Consider the following 23,992-nt stretch of genomic DNA (forward strand, 5'->3'; position numbering starts at 1 on the left):
AGATGTTTGTAAGCGTGCATGTGCAAGAACGTGAGCTCAGCTTTTACAAAAAATACAGCCAGCCAGGGTGTCCAAAGTCCTATATCCACTTTCCTCTTAAGGGTGTGTGTGTGTGTGTGTGTGTGTGTGTGTGAGAGAGTGAGTTTATATGTTTTTTTAAAAAAACATTTCATCATCAATTTCAGTAACTGCATATGACTATATTCATGACACATGCACTACAGACTTATTTGAATCTGTCTTAGGATTTTTTCAACATGAAACTTTGGCTCAAGTATCACGTACATTTTATAGAAGATGTTCTAAACAAAGCAACTCATTTTTTTCATCATATTTGTGTTTGTTTTTTGCTCCTGTCTCTCTCTCTCTCTCTCACACACACACACACACACACACACACACATTGACCTGGCCTGTGCATCAGCAGCTTTCTCTCTGGCAACATCGGCAATGTGACTGAGTTGGTGGTAGCGCTTCTTGATCCTGTGCAGCTCCCGCAGAGAATCCACTACTTCCCCCTGAACCTTCTGCAGTTGTTCCAGACCCTAACACACACACAAAGCAAATTATTTATTTGGCCATTGGTGTCTGTTGGTAAATATTTCATGGTCACTGTGTGTTGCACTAATGAAAATGCACCTAATCAGCTCCTATGTTTTGAGTATTTGATAAATGAATGTGTATACTGTGTGGAGCTCTCTCACTCTCTTAGTGCGGATGTCCTTTGCATTGTGAAGACTTCTGGAGGCTTGTCCAATCAGTTGACGGTATTCCTCTGCAGCAGCAAGTCGTGATGCAGCAGACTGAGCTATAGCATCTACCACTGACCGCCACACGCCAAACACACTCCTGTAAACACATAAATCAGTAGCCATGTTTCCATTAAATGTCAAGCGAATTTTAAGCAAACTCTTGAAAGTTCCCAAAAAAGAAAATCAAAATGCAAATCTGATGCATTGAGTGTTAGCAGTACACAGCAGTCACATGACTTTAATGTTGCCACCACCAAGTGTCTTACTACACTATACTATATACACATTTACAATAAATTGATCTGTCTATGAGTTGTAAAGTTTGAGTTGGAATAGTTTGCAACTAAAGTCCGCCTGTAAAGACGGACCAGTAAGTAATGGCGTAATAGCCTTTATTGTTCCGACAACTTCTGCAGTCTCATTTAGCCACATGTGTCAACAGACCTTATTTCAGAAAAAAAATCCCATTGAAAGAGTCAAGGAAGTCAGAAGTGGAAAAAACACTAACATATCTCTGGGTTTTAGGACTCATTCCTGCAGGACTTTACATGTGTATCGTGTTCTTAGAATATTATAATGTTAATAGTACATTTGGACATTCCTGCACATACACATGTTGGCTTTACTTCAATTTGTACTGTAGATGTCAATAAAGAGCCATACCTTGCTGCAACTTTATTACTAAATCAGGCATATGTCATCATATTTTGAGTTTCATCTAATATTACTGATAGTGCTCTGTGTAAATAGCCAGGTTACAGTCCACCAAATGTCAAAACATTTCCAATGTAGTCTAAAGATCAAGAGATGGGATACTGACTAACAAAAGCTGTTGCTGCCTGGTTATCTTTTTCTAGCTAAACATAGCACAAAAAAGTAAGGAAATATAAGTTTGGTAGATTATTTCTTTGTTGTAAGGAACATGCATTTGTGGGATGACCAGCACAGCTGAGTTTGTGGGTTGCGCCCATGAAAAATTGGCCAAATCTTCTCTGCCAAACATCTCCTCATGCTGGTCACCAGCCTGGTCACACACTGCAGCATTTGTTGCAAGTCAGCCAGCGTCGTTGTGTTGGTCACTCTGGCACGACACACCCAAGCTGATCCCACAAGTGTTCAATGGGGTTGAGGTCAGGACTGCTGGCAGGCCATTCCATCCTCTCCACTCACAAATTCTGGAGGTAGTCTCAGAGAAACCCCGGTCTGTGTGTGACCGGCTGGTGACCAGCGTAAGGAGGGGGTACCAGGCTGTTGTGGTTGTGTATGGTTCTTCCACATACTGCTGAGGCTCCTGTTTGTTAAATTAATAAATTGTCAAATTGCCAATATGTCTTGTTTCTTCAGACTTCAATCATCCAATCCACCAAACAACAGCAAACAAGAGTCAATAGCTGTTGGAATTATGTGTGAATAAATATATTATCAGTTTTTGATTAGCTAAATCTTATGCTATTCTGTTATGCTGAAATCTGTGGAGAGCTTGACCACAGGACATTTACATATCTGCCACTTTCACCTCTAGCAACAAGTTACTCAACAAGTTGTTCTCTGTGCTCTGTGTTACACCAATGATATACGATCACGCCCAGTTGTCTGTGAATAAAAGTTATGCATGGGGGAGAGCTCGCTGGAAGACTGCTGATCAGACTCACAGTGCTGACACCTGTACTTCCCCTTTGCAAAGAAAGACAAACTCTGAGTCCGTGTCTGTTTGTGTGTATTTTATTAGTGTTAAACCTAACATTCTTTGGTGCCGTGACCCGGATCCCAACATACCCAGTTCTGTCAGAAGGAGGACGACACACCGAAGCCCGTCGACGGCCAGGATCACATCAGGTGACCTGAAGGAAAGCCCGGGGGAGCGAATTCTCCGCCCGGCCGGTGATATAGACGTCCCCTCCGACTGTACAGTGCTGGATTGACGGGATCTGGACAGACTACACCAGACCGGACTGCAGATAGGCCGTGAGTATAAAATGAGCATGGTTATGTTGAAATAACCCTAAGCAGAATAGTGGCGCTGAAGGACCACGGTAAAAGTTTATACTAGAAGTGCACAGGTAAAACTCGTGAGTTGAAGCAGCAGCACTGACTGATACCCTACGGTGCCAACATACATCAGTGGACTGTTGAAGTAGACCATGAGTTCTAGTTAAACTATAAAAGTGAAAGATACAGTAACATAAAAATGGGAAACTGTTGTAGTACTCACGGACCGATAGAAAACTCAGGAATAAAAGGCGATGAAAAGTTCATGATGGAACTACATCCACACAATGTAAAATACTTAGCTAAATGGAGAAAAAAGTATGGTGTAACAGGAAGACTCAAAGTAGAGGAATTAAAAGAGCTTGTAGGTAAATTAGAGGCAAGTGTTGCAGTAAAAGAGGGAAGAAAAAAACATAGGAAGGAGGAAGAGTTGACAAATGCCAAGAAATGGCTAGAACAGGTGTACAAAAGACAAGCAAATAGTACAAAAAATAAACAAAAGAGAAAAGAAGACGCAAAAGCAATGTTTGTACGAAAGGAAGATAATGAAGGAGTAATTAAAGGTAGACGGAGGCCTGATCAACCTCCCGATGCTGACGATGTACAAGGGGTGGCAGGGGGAGAAGCAGTAAACCCCCCTATAACCAGGCCAAAAACATCAAAATCAACCCCACCAATATATCCCTCACTGGTCCCAAGTGAACTGCCTGAAGCAAAATCACTAAGACCAGCAGACAAAATAAAACCCCCAGTGAGGTACGAACCAGAGTCAATCTTTCCAATGATAGAAGTCCCAAATCCTGCTGCTACAGGTGCCGAAGACAGAACAATGTACGTTTTCAGGCCCTGGACACTAGCCGGAGCAGCTAATGCAGTGGCTGGAGTTCCATGTCCTGAAGACGACCCCGAAGAGTGGGTTAAAAATATGACAGAAATAATTCACTCTTACAGACTAAACGGCCATGAAGCAGGTGAAGCCATGCAATCCTCTCTGGGGAGAAAATGGGGCAGGGTCAAAGGAGACGATACAGGACGCACAGCCCAAGGAGCTGTATTTCCTTACCCCGCAGACAGTACCCTAGCAGGTGACTATAAAGCCCAATTAGATGCACTGTTTGCACGAGTAAAAAACGCTTTCGCCAGAAAAGCAGATTACACTCGTATAAGTGCAGTAAAACAAAAACCCGGTGAAGACCCCGATGATTTTAAAGTGCGGATGGAAACTGTGTTCAGAGCAAATAGTGGAATAACCTTTGATGAGGCTAAAACAAGTGCTTACCAACAACAATTGAAACTGGCTATAGTAAATGGCCTCCAACCAGGAGTAGCAGCCTGGACCCGAAAACATTACATAGAGCTGGACACAGCTGGCGTTCCAGAAACCATGCAATGGATAAGACATGCATGTAAACACATAGAGGGTAAAAAGGCTCAAAAGGGGAGAAGTGGAGACGTTTTCTTCCACGATGACACTGAAGAAGACAGTGACGCCTTCTTCCATTCGGGGGGCCAAGGCCGTGGGTATAGAGTAAGGGGAAGGGGCCGCGGGGGCTCTAGGCCACATAGAGGGGATAGAAGGTCTGGAGATAACGACCCAGATGCATGCTATCGTTGTGGGAAAAAAGGACATTGGTCAAAAGAATGTAGATCGAGCAGGGGAGGATACAGAGGGAGAACAAAACAATGGGGAGATAACAAAAATCCTCCCCCCTCAGCTCCTCCAGATGAGAACTGGAATCAAAAGTGACGGTCACAGACAGCTCCCAAGCCTGGCGATGCATCTCCTCTGTTGTTAGTGGATGTATACAGCGCATGGGAGGTGTTTAGTGCCATGACGGACAAACCAGAGATTACATTGGTAATAAATGGGAAAGATGTGCGTTTCCTGTGTGATTCTGGGGCCTGCAAAACTGTGCTAAGAAATAAAGTCCCAGGCCTCCAGGCCTCCAACGGGATTATTTGGGTCAAATCTGCTAATGGGGCGGTCAGCATGAAACGCATGTCAAAACCTCTGTATATACAGGATGAGAAATCTGGAAAAAACACTAAAGCACCTGTAGTAATCTCGCCGGATTGTCCGATAAACCTATTAGGCAGAGATCTAATGCAGCAACTGCAAATAGGTGTCATTCCCATCTCAGAGGGAATGAAGGCCGTGCGGCTAGACGATGAGTCTGGTGAATTGTATCACATAGACAACTTCCCGAACAAAGTGTTCTATTCTCTGGATCTCAGTAACAATCCATTTACTGATATCTCTGACAAACTGCTAAGAGCAGCCAAAAGCTCCCTAACTGAAGAGCATGACGACATGGAGACAGATCAGCTACATGTAACTATGAACATAGCACTAAAACCAGATGCTAAGTATCGAGAGAAACTGTTTGCTTTGCAGACATTCGAACTTAAAGTGCCATATTTGTACTCTGACAAGAAAACAGTTGCAGTAGCTGATGTGATCCTCCCTCGCGAAGCAAAGTCGTTATTCTACATGGGATGGACGCCACACATCTCTCTCTCCAAATCACCAGATATGGAGTGGAAAGACTTAGGTCAAATGGCTACCAGAGCCGCACGAGCCTCAGACTATAGAGAAATTGACAACGATGGGTGGAGTTACAGCCCATCTGCACAGATGTACAGAAAAACTTTAGGATGGAGCACCACTGCAGTCCCCGGACTGCATGATGTCTCTAGGTGACTAGTTTCTGCGTTTTTAACTGAAGAAGAAGAGAAACAACTAAAATACCTGCCTGCCTCACTGTGGACGAAAGGGCCTGAAGATGTCGGGTTAATGACAACAGCTGCTCCAGTAAAAATTAAACCAAAATCTGATTGGAGACCAAGGGTCAGACAATACCCTTTAAAAGCCGAAGCCCTTACAGGCATCCAACCCGTAATTACACAATTACTGGATGCTGGCGTGATAAGAGAGTGTCCCGACTCACCCTGTAACACACCCATCTTCCCAGTGAAAAAGGCAGACGGTACTAATTGGCGAATGGTGCAGGATCTCAGACAAATAAACGAAGCTGTGCAATCTCGCGCTCCTCTAGTGCCGGATCCGCACACTCTGTTAAACACTCTGCACCCAAGAAACAAATTTTATACTGTCATCGACCTGAGTAATGCATTTTTCTCTATACCTGTGCATCCTGACTCACAATTCTGGTTCGCCTTCACATATGCAGGAAAGTCATACACATATACTAGGTTGCCCCAAGGATATTGTGACAGCCCCACAGTATTCACGCAAGCAATAAATAACTGTTTGTCTACCTTTAATCCACCAAAAGGAAGCCAAATAATTGTATATGTGGATGACATTCTTGTAGCCTCACCGTGCAAAGACAGCTGCACTGCAGACTCTCTCGCCCTGCTGCAACATCTCTCAAAAACTGGAAACAAAGTGAAAAAGCAAAAGTTGCAGCGGGTGAAAGAACGAGTTCAATATTTAGGCTACACTCTCAGCGCTCAAGGACGCGAGATACAGGAAGCACGAAAACATGCGATAGCAGACGTCCCAAAACCACAAAACAAAAAACAAATGATGACCTTTCTGGGACTATGTAACTACTGCCGAGCATGGATAGCTTCATATGCTGAGAAAACACAGCCACTATTGAACCTCATCTATGCCGAACCAATGTCAATGTCAGATAAAGTAAAATGGACTGAGGAAGCCACACACTCCTTCGAAAAATTTAAAAAGGAGTTAATGACAGCTACAGTGCTTTCTCTTCCTGACTATGAGAAGCCGTTCACTCAAACAGTGGACTGTAGACAGGGGTTTATGACATCTGTACTGTTACAGCAACACGGGGGAAAAATGAAACCTGTCGCGTTTTACTCAAAAAGACTTGATGCTGTGGCAGCAGCCCTACCACCGTGTGTACAAGCTATATGTGCAGCAGCAATGGCAGTACAACTGTCTGCCGACGTTGTACTTTTCCATGAGCTAATGTTACTAGTTCCTCATGCAGTTAATGTGTTACTGTTGCAGGCAAAGATGACATTCCTTTCTCCTGCACGACAGTTATCTTACACGGCTGTGCTGCTATCACAGCCTCATTTGACAGTCAAAAGATGCACAACCTTGAACCCAGCCACTCTACTGCCGACAGCAGAGGAGGGCGAGCCACATAACTGTGTTGAAAAAACTGAAGCTTTACATCTGCCGAGACAAGACTTAACTGATAAGCCCCTCTCCTATGGAGATGTTTGGTTTGTAGATGGCTCATGTTCTAAAAACGACAAAGGTCAAACCAGGTCAGGCTACGCTGTTACTCAACTACCTAACACTGTAGTGGAAGCTAAACAAATAGAGCCAAAACACTCAGCACAGGCTGCAGAACTAATAGCTCTGACACGAGCATGTATTTTGGCCACTGGAAAAGACATTACGATCCACACAGACAGCCAGTATGCATTTTCAACTATCTTTTTCTTCGCTGCACAGTGGAAACGTAGAGGCATGATAACGTCTACAGGAAAACCAGTTACACATGCACAACTGCTAATGTCTCTTTTAGATGCAGTTCAGTTGCCACGCAAAATAGCTATATGTAAGTGTGCAGCACACCAAAAAGGCACTGATAGTGTCACTTGCGGTAACAGGTTGGCAGACGAAACTGCAAAAGCAGCAGCAGCAGGCAGTTTTGGTAAATCAGACATCTATGTTGTCTCACCCGACTCCTCACTTATAACACAGGAAGTCACACGAGATATGCAACTGGTGGCGCCAGACACTGAGAAACAAATGTGGGTAAAACAAGGAGCCACAGTTGATGACACAGGTCTATATACTGTTGATAACAAACCCGTCCCTCCACGAAGTTTATTTAAAGCTGCAGCAATATTGAGCCATGGGCCTTGCCATGTCTCAACAGGAGGGATGATAGACCTAGTACATCAACACTTTACTACTTATGGCTTCAACACCTTCTCAAAAAATTTCTGCAGATCATGTGTGATATGCATAAAACACAACCCACAGGGCAATCTAAGACCAAAGTGAGGAAAATTTCCCGCACCAAAATACCCGTTCCAAACCCTGCACATGGATTTCATCGAACTAAATCAGAGTGGGCCTTACAAGTACTGTCTAGTGATAGTGGATGCGTTTTCCAGATGGGTAGAAATATTCCCATCCAAACATGCAGATGCGCTAACAGTAGCAAAAGCTCTATGCAAAAGCATAGTGCCACAACATGGCATCCCAGAAACACTATACAGTGACAATGGTCCCCATTTCGTGAACAAAATAGTGCAACAGATGGCTAAACACCTACAAATACATCTGAAAAATCACTGTGCTTATCACCCACAAAGCGCAGGCCTAGTGGAAAGAACGAACGGTACAGTTAAGTCAAGACTGAGAAAGTGTATGGAAGAAACTAAGCGTCCCTGGCCAGAATGCCTGGACTTAGTTAAGCTGTACATGCGAATAACACCTACAGAGAGAGGATTAACACCATTTGAAATAGTGAATGGCAGAGCCTTTAAACTGCCATCCTTCTCTCCAGACATACAGAAAGCTGACGAAGAAACAACGTTAGCTGAACACATGAGGAAACTGTTTGAAGAGCAACAAGTATCAAATGCAAATTTACTGCCTTCTGATTCTCTTCCCCTCTCACAGAATGCCCAGAAGGTGAAACCAGGCGACTGGGTGTTCGTGAAAGTCATAAAGAGGAAGTGCTGGTCCAGTCCACGCTGGGACGGACCATATCAAGTGTTATTGACCACGCCAACGGCAGTCAAGATTGCAGAGAGAACTACGTGGATCCACCTCAGCCATTGTAAACTGCAGCCGTTCCCTGACTCACCGGAGTAGTGGGGAAGTCTGGGCTACAAAGGGGCTCTGTTGTATAGAAACACGAGTGTCTCAAACCCAGTGAAGAAATCAACTGATCCCTACTCTAATAGGAGTCACCAGAGTGTACGATGCAGAACATGGAGATGGACAATCCAGAGGATCCAACCCGAGGCCGCCGACGTGGACAGAGAGGGAGAGGGAGAGGACGACGATGCCGCATGTGGTGCAGAGAGTTATGGTGTAGTGTGATGTTTCTTGCACTACTCTTATTAGGATTCTTGGTGTGGTGGCTCCTGCGAAAAGAAAAAGAAAAGCCTCCAGTCGGACGACGGGAGCTGTCAGGTGAGCACGCACGCCACACCCACTACCCACATGGATTTGCCACCAATGAATGGTGGAGCTTCGTGAACACCACCGCTCACCTAAACAACAAGACGAACTGCTATGTCTGCACACACATGCCAGTATCCACTGCTGCTCCTGGGCTGTGGCCGTACAACACCACAGCTAGAAAAACTCACTGCCTCATGAGCCTGGCCACACATCCCGGAAATAGAGCATCATGGATCAACGCCAACTACTCTGAGCCGCTGAACATCACCTGGAGTGACTCCCCCGTCAGAGGACCTGAAAACTGCTCAGGGAGCACAGACTTACTAGCATGGCCACAGATAAGCGAACCCTTGCCAGGGTTAGTTTATCTAAACAGACTCCAACCACGACAGCTGAACAAGTGTGTGCAAGGAAATGGAACTGTGAAAGTGGGGACTCTTCCAGTCCATCTGTGTAACCACACATACTCTTTTTGTCCGCCACTGAATCCAATTGCATGCATGGGCTGTCTCACCAAAGCCAACTGTGCTGCTAACGGAACCGAAAGACTGAAACAATGTAAGTCTGACATGAGCTGGAGACAGTCAATACCCACACCTGGATACCAGAACATCACCTTTTGTTCCCGCGTGGTCCCTACACCAAATGGTACACGAGTGTTAGGTGATTGGTACTGGCTCTGCGGACACAGAGCCTATCCGTCTCTACCACGAGGATGGGGAGGCACATGCGCACTCGTATCATTATCAGACCACGTGTTCTATCTTCCTGGAAACATCACCAGTCACCCCCATCACCGTCACCGCAGCAGGCGCAGTATGAACCTCGGTCTTGAGGACGTCCCCCGGGCATATCGCATCTGGTCAGGAGGAGCCAAATTCGGCCAGAGCCTGGTCCCAATGGTGGGACTAGGATACGTACGTGACCACGTTGAAATCAACAGATATGCCCTGCTGAGACACATCAACACCACTCTAAGCCTGGGCCGCTCACTGGCCAAGGAACAAAGGAGCATACGTGACATGGTGATGCAACATCGGATCGTGCTGGACCTATTGACAGCCTCACAGGGAGGAGTGTGTGCAATTGTGGGAGAGACATGCTGCACTTACATCCCTGATGGACTCAGTGATGGAGGAGACATTCACCAAGCTTTGCAAAATCTGACCGACCTCCAGCGATATGTGTTGAACAATACCCCAGGAGCGACCCCTTCTATGGACTGGTTCTCAGGATTTTTCTCTGGGAATTGGTGGCAAATACTGCTTAAAGCACTGGCTCCTGTTTTGGTGATCCTGGTATTGTTCTGTCTATTTGCTTCATGTGTTATTCCCTGCCTGCGTTCCATGTTTGAGAAGATGATTGCTAGAAGTTTTGTACAGATGCAGCTACTAGCACAAGGACGTGAGGCCCAATATGAGCTACTTAATCTAGCTGAGACGAATGGATGTGAGCATGAGGATGACTTAATTTCAGACTGTAATATTGATTTATTCTGTCTTACTGAAACTTGGCTGCATCCTGAAGAATATGTCAGCCTGAATGAATCCACTCCACCCAGTCACATTAATACTCACATTCCTCGAGGCTCCGGCCGAGGAGGTGGTGTTGCAGCTATTTATGACTTAAGTCTGTCAATCATTCCTAAACCTAAATTAAATTATAACTCATTTGAAAGCCTTGTTCTGAGTCTTTCACATCCAACGTGGAAAACTTTACAGCCAGTTCTATTTGTTGTAGTGTATCAAGCACCTGGTCCTTACTCAGAATTTTTATCTGAATTCTCTGAGTTTTTATCAAGTCTAGTCCTCAAATCAGATAAAGTAATTATTGTAGGTGATTTTAATATTCATGTGGATGTCGTTAATGATAGCCTTAGTACTGCATTTATCTCATTATTAGAGTCTATTGGCTTCTCTCAGTGTGTACATAAACCAACTCACTGTTTTGACCACACCCTTGACCTTGTTCTAGCTTATGGTATCGAGATTGAAAATCTAACAGTTTCTCCACAGAATCCTCTTTTATCAGACCATCACTTAATAACTTTTGAAGTTCTATTACTGGACTACACACCATTAGGCAAAAACTCCTTCACTAGATGTCTATCTGATAGTGCTGTAGCTAAATTTAAGGAAATTATACCGCTGGCACTAAACTCAATGCCATGTCTCAATATAATAGAGGACTCCTCCACTAACCTCAGTTCCTCACAAATCGATCATCTTGTTGATAGCACTGCAGGCTCATTGCGAACAACACTGGACTCTATTGCCCCCCTGAAAAGGAAACCTATAAAGCACAGGAGGTTAGCACCCTGGTATAACTCGGATACCCGCAAATTGAAGCAAACATCACGGAAATTTGAAAGGAAATGGCGTTCCACCAACTTGGAAGAATCCCGCTTAGCCTGGAAAGATAGCCTTAAAGTATATAGGAAGGCCCTCCGCAATGCCAGAGCAAGCTATTACTCGTCATTAATAGAGGAAAACAAAAACAACACCAGGTTTCTTTTCAGCACTGTAGCCAGGCTGACAGAAAGTCACAGCTCTACTGAACCATGTATTCCTACAACGCTCAGTAGTAATGACTTCATGAACTTCTTTAATGATAAAATTTTAACTATTAGAGACAAAATCCATCATCGCTTGCCCTCAACTGGCACTATTGTATCTTTAAACACAGGAACCTCAGAAACAGTTGTAAATTCTGACTTATATTTAGACTGCTTCTCTCCCATTGACCTCCACCAACTAACTTCGATGGTTTCTTCATCTAGACCAACAACTTGTCTCCTAGACCCCATCCCAACTAGGTTGCTGAAAGAAACTTTACCTTTAATTAGCACATCTTTACTAGAAATGATCAACCTGTCTCTATTAACAGGATACGTACCACAATCCTTTAAACTAGCTGTAATTAGACCGCTCCTTAAAAAGCCTAATCTTGATCCAGAAGCTTTAGCCAACTATAGACCTATATCCAACCTCCCTTTCCTCTCCAAGATCCTTGAGAAAGCAGTCGCCAACCAGCTATGTTACTTTCTTCATAAAAATAGTTTATATGAGGATTTTCAATCAGGTTTTAGAGCACATCATAGCACAGAGACGGCACTGGTGAAAGTTACAAATGACCTCCTAATCGCTTCTGACAAAGGACTTGTCTCTGTCCTGGTCTTACTAGATCTTAGTGCTGCATTTGATACCATTGATCATCACATTCTACTACAGAGACTGGAACACTTAATTGGCATTAAAGGACCCGCATTAAACTGGTTTAAGTCCTATTTATCGGATCGATTTCAGTTTGTACATGTTAATGATGAGTCATCCCTGTATACCAAGGTTAGTCATGGTGTTCCTCAAGGCTCCGTGCTTGGACCCATACTATTCACCTTATATATGCTCCCTCTAGGAAATATAATTTGGAAACACTCCATAAACTTTCATTGTTATGCAGATGATACACAGTTATACCTATCAATAAAGCCAAATGAAACTAATCAGCTTACTAAACTCCATGCATGTCTCAAGGACATTAAGACCTGGATGACCTGCAATTTTCTGCTGTTAAACTCAGATAAAACCGAAGTTATAGTACTTGGTCCTAAACATCTTAGAGATGCATTATCTAATGATATAGCGAGTTTGGATGGCATTAACTTGGCCTCCAGCACCACCGTCAGGAATCTGGGAGTTATCTTTGATCAAGATATGTCCTTCAACTCCCACATAAAACAAATTTCAAGGTCTGCATTTTTTCATCTACGTAACATTGCAAAAATCAGGCCCATCCTGTCTCAAAAAGACGCAGAAAAGCTAGTCCATGCATTTGTCACTTCCAGACTGGACTATTGTAATTCTCTATTATCAGGCTGCCCTAACAAGTCTCTAAAGAGTCTCCAGCTGGTCCAGAATGCTGCAGCACGTGTACTGACAGGAACTAAGAAAAGAGATCATATTACTCCTGTACTGGCCTCTCTGCACTGGCTCCCTGTAAAATCAAGAATAGAGTTTAAAATCCTACTCCTCACTTACAAAGCTGTCAATGGTCAGGCACCATCATATCTCCAGGAGCTCATATTACCCTATCACCCAACTAGAGCATTACGCTCCCAGAACGCAGGATTACTTGTAGTTCCTAAAGTCTCCAAAAGTAGAATGGGAGCCAGAGCCTTCAGTTATCAAGCTCCTCTTCTGTGGAACCATCTTCCTGTTTTGGTCCGGGAGGCGGACACCCTCTCTACCTTTAAGAGTAGACTTAAGACCTTCCTCTTCGATAGAGCTTATAGTTAGGGCTGGTCCAGGACAGGCCTGGACCAGCTCTTAGTTATGCTGCTATAGGCCTAGTCCGGGGGACAATGACACACTGAGCTTCTCTCTCCTCCCCTCTCCTCTCCTCTCCATCTGTATACATTATGCCTGTATACATGCCCCATCTCTGCATGTCACTGACTTACTTCTTCCCCGGAGTCCTTGTGCTTTCTAGTCCTACAGGCTCCCTTGGATCCTGGCCGCGCCCGGGTCGTGGATCATGGATGCGCCCACTGCTATGGCCCTGCCTGATCGTGGATGCGCCCACTGCTATGGCCCTGCCTGATCTTGGATGCGCCTACTGCTATGGCCCTGCCTGATCGTGGATGCACCTACTGCCATGACCCTGCCTGACACCCACCACTACTGTCGCTAATATTAGTCACATCTCTGTTACATACGTTCCACTACTATTATCGTACTGCATTGCTACATACCATCCTTGCCATTGATCACTACTACTGTTATCACTAGTAATCACATTTCCATGTGCATTTCATCATTATTGCTGTAATACATCTTTGTGTACTTTCACTCCTGTCAACCATCGCTTATAATTGAATACATTGTGATCTCGTTGATCTGCTCTGTACATGCGACATCTATTGCACGTCTGTCCGTCCTGGGAGAGGGATCCCTCCTCTGTGGCTCTCCCTGAGGTTTCTTCCGCATTTTTTTTTTCCCCTGTTAAAAGGGCTTTTTTTTTGGGGCAAGTTTTTCCTCACTCGAATCGAGGGTCGAAGGACAGAGGGTGTCGTCTCTGTACAGATTGTAAAGCCCTCTGAGGCAAACTGTGATTTGTGAATTTGGGCTATACAAATAAAATTTGATTTGATTTGATTTGATTTGATTGCACTGATGTGTGACATGTGGGAGTAAGAAAGTATCACTCTGAACAAGCATAATGACGGTCTTACTTAAAGCATGATACATGACAAGTAAGTCTCTGATGAAACAGCATGTTCAAAACTGATAAACAGGAGGGAAATGTTGGAATTATGTGTGAATAAATATATTATCAGTTTTTGATTAGCTAAATCTTATGCTAAATCTTATGCTATTCTGTTATGCTGAAATCTGTGGAGAGCTTGACCACAGGACATTTACATATCTGCCACTTTCACCTCTAGCAACAAGTTACTCAACAAGTTGTTCTCTGTGCTCTGTGTTACACCAATGATATACGATCACGCCCAGTTGTCTGTGAATAAAAGTTATGCATGGGGGAGAGCTCGCTGGAAGACTGCTGATCAGACTCACAGTGCTGACACCTGTACTTCCCCTTTGCAAAGAAAGACAAACTCTGAGTCCGTGTCTGTTTGTGTGTATTTTATTAGTGTTAAACCTAACAATAGCAAAATAAGCTGTTTGGCAGAGGAGATTTGGCAATTTTTTTACAGGCGCAACCCACATACTCAGCTCTGCTGCTCATTCCACAAATGCATGTTCCTTACAAATGTGGCACCATTTAAAAGGGAAATAAACAGGCAGCTTTTTGTAATTATTTATTTTATTTCTAGTTCAGTCTAAATCGCATAGTTTTTCAAATTTTATAAGCCATTTTTTTAAATGCCAGAAAATGAAGCTTACAAGTTACAAGCTTACAAGTTAGCTAACTGTATGAAGGTGGGTGGGATGACTGATTACGCTCTTCAGCAGAGTCATCATGGATGTTGTCACCTGCCTGCTGTGAGAGGGCCACAGTTGCCCTGTTTGCCCTTCTGGTCCTGACAGTGTGAAATGAGGAAAGTAAGATATGTTCATTGGCAATCTTTTTAATGTGAAAAGTCATATGTCCAGTGTTAAAATTACGCTAACAGCTCATGGGCAGCAACTTTCGGTATTTATTAAAAATGACAGCAGATTAGCCAGATACACCAGTCTAGTGGTATGTTGTGGAGAATAAGAGCACCATCAAAAACCTGGAAAAGAAAACAGCAGATGAGAGGGCTGTGTACAATATGTGTGTACAGTTACCCAGAAGTGACAGCATCTGTATGCACTCTTTGCCAGTCTCTCTTCTGGTACTGAACAGCCAACCTCTGAAGAGCCTGAAAATGCATAGTTTACAACTGGATCACAGCTGTAGGAGGAGTCAGTAAATACTGAATACACACCACGCCAGTTGAAATCAGAACCAGATGAGGCTTACTTGGTAAATGCATTCCTTCCATTTTGCCTATACACAGTTATGACAAACAACATAAGCTTTTCATAAAAGGTGTTTATTTAGCTCATGATGATGTGATAAGGATTTTGGTGCAGACCAATACCTTACACCCTTTTTGTATTACACCCAACAACTAGCAAGGCCTCATGATGAGTATGTTTGGTTTTCATGTAATTTTATTCTGACCTCTTTGTCTCTAAACTTGCATTACGGATTGTGTCTGTGTATGTGTGTGTGTGTGTGTGTGTGTGTGTGTGTGTGTGTGTGTGTGTGTGTGTTTTAGTGACTTGTTACTGCTTTGACCTGCTATTGTCATTATCACATTGGTCTTGTTTTTGCCTTCAATGGACTCTATGCAACAAATTGTAGTAATTGACATGTATCATTCACTTTTTTAGCGGAAAGTCCTCTCACAAATGGCGACAGTCGAAAGGATGTCACTTTAAGCACATTCTTGAGTGCCTCATCTCAGTCTATCAGCTGTGCTTGGTGCACTTTAGTGCTAATTAGCAAACGTTAGCACTTAGCTCAAAGCACAACTATGCTGAGGTACAGCCGCAAAGAAAAAGCTTTAATGGCTGCAGTTTAATTTGTTGTTTAAATGTACCTCCCAATTTTTTTGATATATCTCCCCTTTGTCTCATGGCTCCAACAATACCGAAACTTGTGGGCCCCAAAAAGCTCTGTCTGCTTGTAATAAATGAAAAAAATTATTTAAAACTTTAGTGTGGACACACATATGCGACACATTCTCTGCAATGGTGCAAAAAACAAATTAAACTCTGGAGCATTCCTTACAAAGTGGAAACTTGGAACATGTAAATAAATAAATAAATAAAAATATGAGAAGGAAAAAAACATAAATCGAGCTAGAATGGCATAAGAGTGTGTTGAAACATACTGACACACACATACTTTTAACACAGTGTCACTAGAGGCAATAAATAACAGCATAGCATTCAGGTGCTGATATGGGACCTCAAATCAATAAATGATGAGCATTTCCAGTAAAAAATGAAAGGTTCCTGTAAGAAGACTGATAGTGGCCTAGAATAGCTTGTGCACTCACCTGACCATACTCTTTTTCTATAGCTGCTCGCTGCTTACTGAAAGACCTTGGGAAACACAGAAAAACACAACACACAACACCAACAGACATGTCAAATAACATGCTTTCACTGCCCATGTCTGTATTGAGCTACAAGCCCATCATTGTCTATCTCATGAATCAAGTGGATTCATGCAGAGGCACTGAAAGTTTTGTACCTGATTTCCTCCAGCAGCTCAGTGTTCTGATGTTGTTTGGTCTGCAATTTGCTGAGCTGCTCTGAGAATACCAGTTTCACCTGCTGGCTTTCCTTTACCTGCACAAAATAACATGTACGCAGACACGCATGGCAAACACGGGCAAACACACACACGCACACGCACACACACACACACACACACACACACACACACACACACACACACACACACACACACACACTTGTTCCATTTCTCACCATGTCAGTGAGCATCAGTTCCAATGATTTCTACAACTCTCTTTTTTCTGTGATTGAATGAGTGGAACAGATACTACTTTGTCACAAAAAACATTCATGAAGTTTGGTTCAATAATGAATTATCATAGGTCTTCTGAAACTGGGACCAAATCTGCTGGCTGTCACTGTCACTTGGAGCCAAAGCAGTTACAGGTACCAAGATCAACTGTGCAAACAATTGTTTACTTGTAGACTGCTCCGCAACTTCATGTCACAAGCTCAAGGATATGTGGATTTGACTGCAGACTACAAGCTGAAGAATGGATCGATACAAGCTGCCTGTGACCTGACTTCAAACTTGGAAGCTTGGAAGTTTTGACATGTTTTCTGTTCAATTCTGACCAAAGTGCAAGATGCAATGTGTCAAATGTGTACAAGGACTCAAATGCCCTCAAATACAAACTAAATGATCTTGTACAGTTCAGTTATTTAGAAAATGTAACAAACACCTTAAGAGTCAGTATATGTATTATAAATGACACATATTCTGTTCTTGCAACAGATGCTTTCGCTATCATTTGTACAACACAAATCTATCTCACCTATGTCTCAGACATAATTGGAAACATGCTTTGTGAAATGCACTTTGTTGTATTAATGTTAAATTGAAATACTCTTTAAATGAAAAATCAATGTATTTTGAATTTTTAAAGCAATGTAGAGGCACACAAATGAAAGTAGTTGAGTAGTAGAGACCAACTCAGCACCAACTCTTTCTCCACATTAGACTCAATGCAACCTTACCTTTCTGGGTGGTGGCTGCATGGCTGGATGCTGACAGTATCCGTTATTGTCTCTGTTACTGTGTTAGTTCCAACTTCCATAAAGAGGGAGAGAGTTGCACATTTGCATATGTGAAAACTCACATATGCACATGTGCAACTCTCTCCCTCTGTCTCTCTGATCTCCCCATCTCTCTCTCCGTTTCTCTCTCTCTCTCTCTCTCTCTCTGATCCCCTCACTGCAGCGCTGTCACGAAAAAAGCATATAGAGGGCAGCAGAGTCCAGTGGCTTGATTATTAACTTATTAACTTGAACAGAAAACAACGCTTGTTTAAAGGATAAATTCACATTTTCATCAGGTGCCTATACATACATTGAAAGAGTTTTCATTCACTGTAGTTGTACTGGTAGAATGTACTGTAGTTAAGTAAAATTCAAGTAGTTGTACTTTACTAGTCTTTTGATGCCACTTTCTACTTTTTCAAAAGGAGGTTTTGTACTTTTGTTAATGACATTTTATACTTTTCTTTTAACCTTACAAATAAAGTTTGTTTTTTTTTTTTTTTTTACACACAAAACATATGTAAAATAATGTTTGGTTAAAAATTAAACTTCCCATCAATTCATACAAGTACAGCTGAATGATAGGCAATTCATTAATACGTTAATTGACAGACAATTAATTGGCAACTAAGTGTTAAAGTCATTTTTAATAACAAAAACATTGTGATTTGCTGTTTTTCCTTTTAATTATTTATTTCTTTATTTATATCCTTTTTTAAATTATTGTAGATTTGAACTGTTGGTTGGACAAAACAGATATTGCGAAGGTGTCAAGGTGATTTTTTTTTTTTTTTTTTTACAAACCAAACAATCAATTGATTAATGGAGAAATTAATAAGCAGATGAAACCATAATGAAAATAATCATTAATTGCAGTCCTGTACAAAAATTATATCCTTTTACATTACTGCAGCATTACTGATCAATAACAATGTATTGATATAGTATATTAGGGCTGGGCCATCATCCATCACCAATCATCACCCTGTCCATCTGTGTGTCCCCTCAGAGTTGCTGTAGGGAAAGACTTGTTGTTCTTTGTGATATGTGGGAAGAGAAGCATGTTGCTGCTCAGTGCACTAACATTGTGTCTCCATGTCCCGTTTTTTATTTTCTTATTATACCGGCTCAGTTAGGCAGTTAAGTGTAACAGAGAGTGACTTCACAGTCCCTCTTTATGTGTTGTTATCGAGCTTCTTTGTTTTCTTGTATTGGATAGCTGTTCTGGTAGCGCATGTATGTTAGTTCATGTAAGCCCCCTCCCTTCGGAACCGTTGGACTGCCCCATTTATAAATAGACACAGTGAGCAGTGTTGCAACATACACACATTCGATGTGCCCTTACTCTCCACCTGCTAACGCCTGCCTCTTGTTCCCGACTCTGCTGGTTACTGAAGCATTTGGTCTAACATGCTGGTGCTAGACTGCAACCACTAGTGCTGCTCAATTTGGCATTCGGGACCTTTGAGTACACTCTCCTCCCTATGCTACACTTAACAAAATTTTTCTTTAACTGATCATTCTAAGAATAAAATGCATTTATTGCTGTGCAGTGCCTAAAAATTCCATACATCTCACACATGTGCACACACACACACACACACACACACACACACACACACACACACACACACACACACACACACACACACACCTGTAAATAATAATATCTGTTAACAAAACATGTGTTGTGCTAAATGTTAGAATCATGATGTTGTGCAGTTATTTACTATGGGTACACTTCTTGTCACACTTCTTGCCAATAAGCTGCCTATAGCTGAGGGGATGGTATTTTAAAGTCATATTGTTGTGTTCTGTTATTATATACAACAGACATACTATTGCTACTTTATACCACAAGGGGACACTGTTGTATAAAGCAGGTTGTAGTTAACACGCTGCACGTAGAGGTCAGAGTGCAACAAGATGGCGACTACTATGTACGATACGATACTACACTGCTACTGAGAACTATGTTACATTATTAGTTGTTGAAGTAAACGGCACTTGTACATGATTCTAGCGTCTCATCATTGTTGAGTTAACACCACATTTTTTTTCAGAAAATGATGGCGACATCCTCAAAGGCCTCCTTGGTGTCCAAAATCGTCTGGATGACCTCATTGCTACGGCAGTACCCCTGCTGAACACGACCAGAACCTCAGCACAGTCCTTCAAAAACTGAAAGAGGCTGGACTGGTACTCAATGATGCTAAATGTCAGTTCAGGAAGCTCTCTCTACGCTTCCTGGGGCATACCATAACTGCAGACGGCATCCTTCCAGACCAAGAGCACATTGATGCTGTCTTGAAAGCCCCTCCTTTACAGTACACTTTCTGGGTTTAGTGTACTGGTATTCAAAGTTTTTGCCTAACTTTGCAACTCTTGTGGCTCCTATGCGTGAATGTGCCAGTAACAAAGACACTATACATTGACTCCTGCAGCACAAAGCAGCTTTGAGGAAGTTAAGCAACTTCTTGTGGACAGTCCTGCACTTGCTTTGTTTGACCCTTCTCTACGCCCTGTGATATCCACAGATGCCAGTGATTATGGGCTTGGCGCTGTATTTGCACAAGTGCAACCCAATGGTACAGAGAAACCAGTGGCTTTTGCTTCCCGCACACTGACTGCAACAGAGCGAAAATATTCTGTTGTTGAAAAAGAAGCACTTGCCTGTGTGTGGGCTGTGGAAAAATAGAGAACATACCTGTGGGGACGACATTTTACACTCCGCACACACCACCAGGCATTGACAACCCTGCTCAGCACAAAAGGGATCGGCTGGAATGCGTGTTGCCCGCTGGTCTGCTCGCTTGCTCTGTTTTGATTATGATGTCATTTACTGTCCAGGTTCCCAGAACTACACGGCTGACTGTCTCTCGCGTCTCCCTTTGTCTGCGTTTCCTGACTCCACTTTGGATTCAGAACCTGAGTTAATGGCACAGATTTCAGCCACCTTGAGCTCCCTCCCAGTTGCTGACTTTGACTCCACCTGCTCCTCTTGCCCAGAACTAACAGCCCTACGTTCTCAACTGGAGTGTGGTTGGTCTTCTATTAAATCAGTGACTGACACACTGGCTCCATATCAAAAGATTAGAGACGAGCTCTCAGTAAAGGACAATTACATCCTGTGTTCTGTCATTATATACAACAGATATACTATTGCTACTTTATACCACAAGGGGGCACTGTTGTATAAGGCAGGTCGTAGTTAACGCCCTGTACGCAGAGCCGGTCTTACCATTAGGCAAAGGTAGGCAATTGCTTTGGGCCCCCCAACCTGCAGGGGCCCCCAACCAGCTGCCCCCTCCCCAACCAGTAGGGGCCCAGGGCCTCCGGCCAGTAGCCCCCCACCATTGTCTTTGTAAATTATAATTGTGTACTTCTAAACAGAAAATAAAGAAAAAACAACAAAAAAACAACAAAAAAACATCAGAATGCCCAAATAGTATTATCTGCCCCCCCCCCACCCCCTTTCGTACTGTAATGGACTATTCCATGAGTCATCATGACCGCGAAAAGACGAAAGACCGCAGCCAGGAAGTGAAGTGCTGCGGTTTGTTTACGGAAGAGGCGTGCGGGCGGAGTTCTGGTCAAATGAAGCGTAATTATCCAAGCGGCTCTAATAAGAGGAACACGCGAGAAGGAACTAAAAAGAAAAATGCCAAGTGTTTTTACTGTGCCACCACCGGTTGACACAAATAATAACGTTAATGTTGGGGAACACGTCGTTGCGTTGTTGAGGAGCCACAATCAGCTGTTCCCGAGTCCGATAGTGAGTTTGTGGAGGAGCTACCAATGAGTGATGAAGACGAAGATGTGGTGGTGAGTAGGCCAAATAGCCCCCCTTCTTCTGACCACGAAAGTGATGTTGACCTACTCCCTCTCAAGCTCTCTAGCATTAGTTGCTTTACACAATGTCCGTTAATAATTACCATTTCATTATTACAACCTCACTACCATACACTCACTCTCTACTAGTCCAACTAAGCTCTCTCTCTCTCTCTCTGTCTCTCTCTCTCTCTCTCAATTCAATTCAATTCAAAGGGGCTTTATTGGCATGAAAGTTTAACAACAATGTTGCCAAAGCATCTGTCCAAACATTCGGACATAACATAGCAAATAACAATACCAACACAGCACCAAGATTGATTTATATAAATTATATATACAGTATATACAGTGTGTGTGCGTGTGCCTGCGTGTGTGTGCGTGTCGGTCATTCACTGTCCCTTATGTTGTGGCATGTTGACACAAATTGGGCACGAGATATGCCCTATCTCCCTCTCCCAGGAGTATTTTTAATTTTGATAGATTGATTTTGATCTCTCTCTCACTCACTCACTCACTCACTCACTCACAAATAATTCATCTTTGCAAAGCCTCACTCTCTCCCCATCTCCATCCCCCTCCTCTCACACACCATACTACTACTATAGTTGAGCATACATTGCTTTGTAATTTATTTGTAATACATTGCACAGTAATTTGTAGTTATTGTTATATTGTAATTTTATAATTGCATCCACTCTCTCTTTTTTTTTCTCACTCACACACTCTCTCACACTCTCACACAGACACACACACACACACACACACACAAACATACACGCAAAAACATAATTAATCTTTGCAAACCCTCACTTTATCCCCATCTCAATCCCTTCCTCTCGTACACACTTTGTATACTACTGTTGTATGACTGTTTGCATACATTGTTTTGCTATTGTTATACTGTTATACATTCACTCACACACACACACGCACACACGCACGTGTCTGGTGAGATTTTTAGAAAAATTAAATATTTGGCATTTTGACATACACTGGTGTTATATCTGAAACTTAATTCTTGCATCCCATTCACTCTTTATTTAAAGCAAGTACTGACAGGTGCCTTTGGGGTGGCCCTTCCTACTTTTTCTGTGTTAAAAGAATGGATGTGGAGGGCCCCCTAGCTAAGTTCACCTTGGGCCCTCAAATTGCTAAATCCGCCACTGCCTGTACGTAGAGAGGTCAGAGTGCAACAAGATGGCGACTACTATGTACTATACGATACTATGCTGTTACTGAGAACTATGTTATATTATAAGTTGTTGAAGTAAACAGCACTTATTCACTATTCCAGCATCTCATCATTGTTGAGTTAACACCACACAAGGGTATGTAAAAGTCATTTGTCAGATGCGCTATAACCATATATCACCAGTAGGACGCGCCAAAGCAACACACTGGTGCATCACACCAGTCTATTTAAAGGAATAAATAGCCTAAAGGAAACTCTGCTTGAAACAGTAATATTTGTCTGATATGGTTTTTCCACAAAATGTGTATAATTAGCACACTTCAAACGACCCTCATTAAAAACTGAAGAAGTTTTGCGAACATTGTTTATTTATTTACAAATTCCCAGAGCCTTGCTTGTCAAACCATCAGTCCAAAACCTGAAGACTCTGCATTCACTATCATAAATGACAAGAAGAACAGCAGCAGAAATTACATCCAAGAAGCTTGAAACAGCAAATGTTTAACATTTTAGCTTGACAAATTACTACAATAAGTAGTATGTCAAAATGTGAAAAGTGCTCATCATAATTCCCCTGTAACAAAGTGCCATCTTGAAATTGCGTACTTTGTCAAACCATCAGTCCAAAACCTGAAGACTCTTCATTTGCTATCATAATTGACAAGAAGAACAGCAGCAAAAATTACATTGAAGAAGCTGGAAACAGCAAACATTTGACATTTTAGCTTGGAAATGACTAAAATGCAGAGGTGTCAAGTAACGAAGTACAAATACTTTGTTACCTTACTTAAGGAGAAATTTTGGGTTTCTATACTTTACTGGAGTAATTATTTTTCAGCAGACTTTTTACTTCTACTCCTTACATTTTCACGCAATTATCTGTACTTTCTACTCCTTGCATTTTAAAGATAGCCTCGTTACTCATGAACTCTGATGCGCCTCTGGAGAGGCACAGTATTGGCGAACTGAACCAGTGTGAACGGACAAGCCGGCGGCGCGGAGCAGGGCCGTGTCGGTCTGGTGTTCACTGTCTGATAACTGTACAGATCCTTCACTCAACAAAATATAGATAAATGTCCCACAAAGCAATGTTACATGACCATATGTGATGGGGAAACCAGTGTTTCCTCAGGTTAATTAGGCTGTTGGTTCTTGAACACACCCTGGTGTTCAGGCCAACCCCTCCCAACTCCTCTGCCCAACTCAGTCCTGATTAATCTGAGGGCATTTAAGGCACCTGTGGCCTCATGGCTATCTCTTT

The 23,992-nt window shown here is 42.7% G+C and overlaps 1 protein-coding gene across 1 annotated transcript in view; it reads right to left on the reverse strand.

Moving 5' to 3' along the window:
* Positions 1–17,684, reverse strand: part of LOC311257854 (F-BAR and double SH3 domains protein 1-like) — a gene marked incomplete at its 5' end in the record, with an annotated part of 84,718 nt that extends 67,034 nt beyond the window's left edge. Inside the window, 6 exons of the mRNA XM_084353791.1 lie at positions 403–545; positions 705–849; positions 15,183–15,256; positions 16,445–16,490; positions 16,642–16,739; positions 17,664–17,684. Coding sequence (XP_084209917.1) covers positions 403–545; positions 705–849; positions 15,183–15,256; positions 16,445–16,490; positions 16,642–16,739; positions 17,664–17,684 — 527 coding nt within the window. The remainder of the gene's footprint in view (positions 1–402; positions 546–704; positions 850–15,182; positions 15,257–16,444; positions 16,491–16,641; positions 16,740–17,663) is intronic.
* Between the last annotated feature and the right edge of the window lie 6,308 nt (positions 17,685–23,992).

This window comes from Pagrus pagrus, assembly GCF_965226575.1.
Source record: "Pagrus pagrus genome assembly, chromosome: 5".
Classification (NCBI taxonomy): Eukaryota; Metazoa; Chordata; class Actinopteri; order Spariformes; family Sparidae; genus Pagrus; species Pagrus pagrus.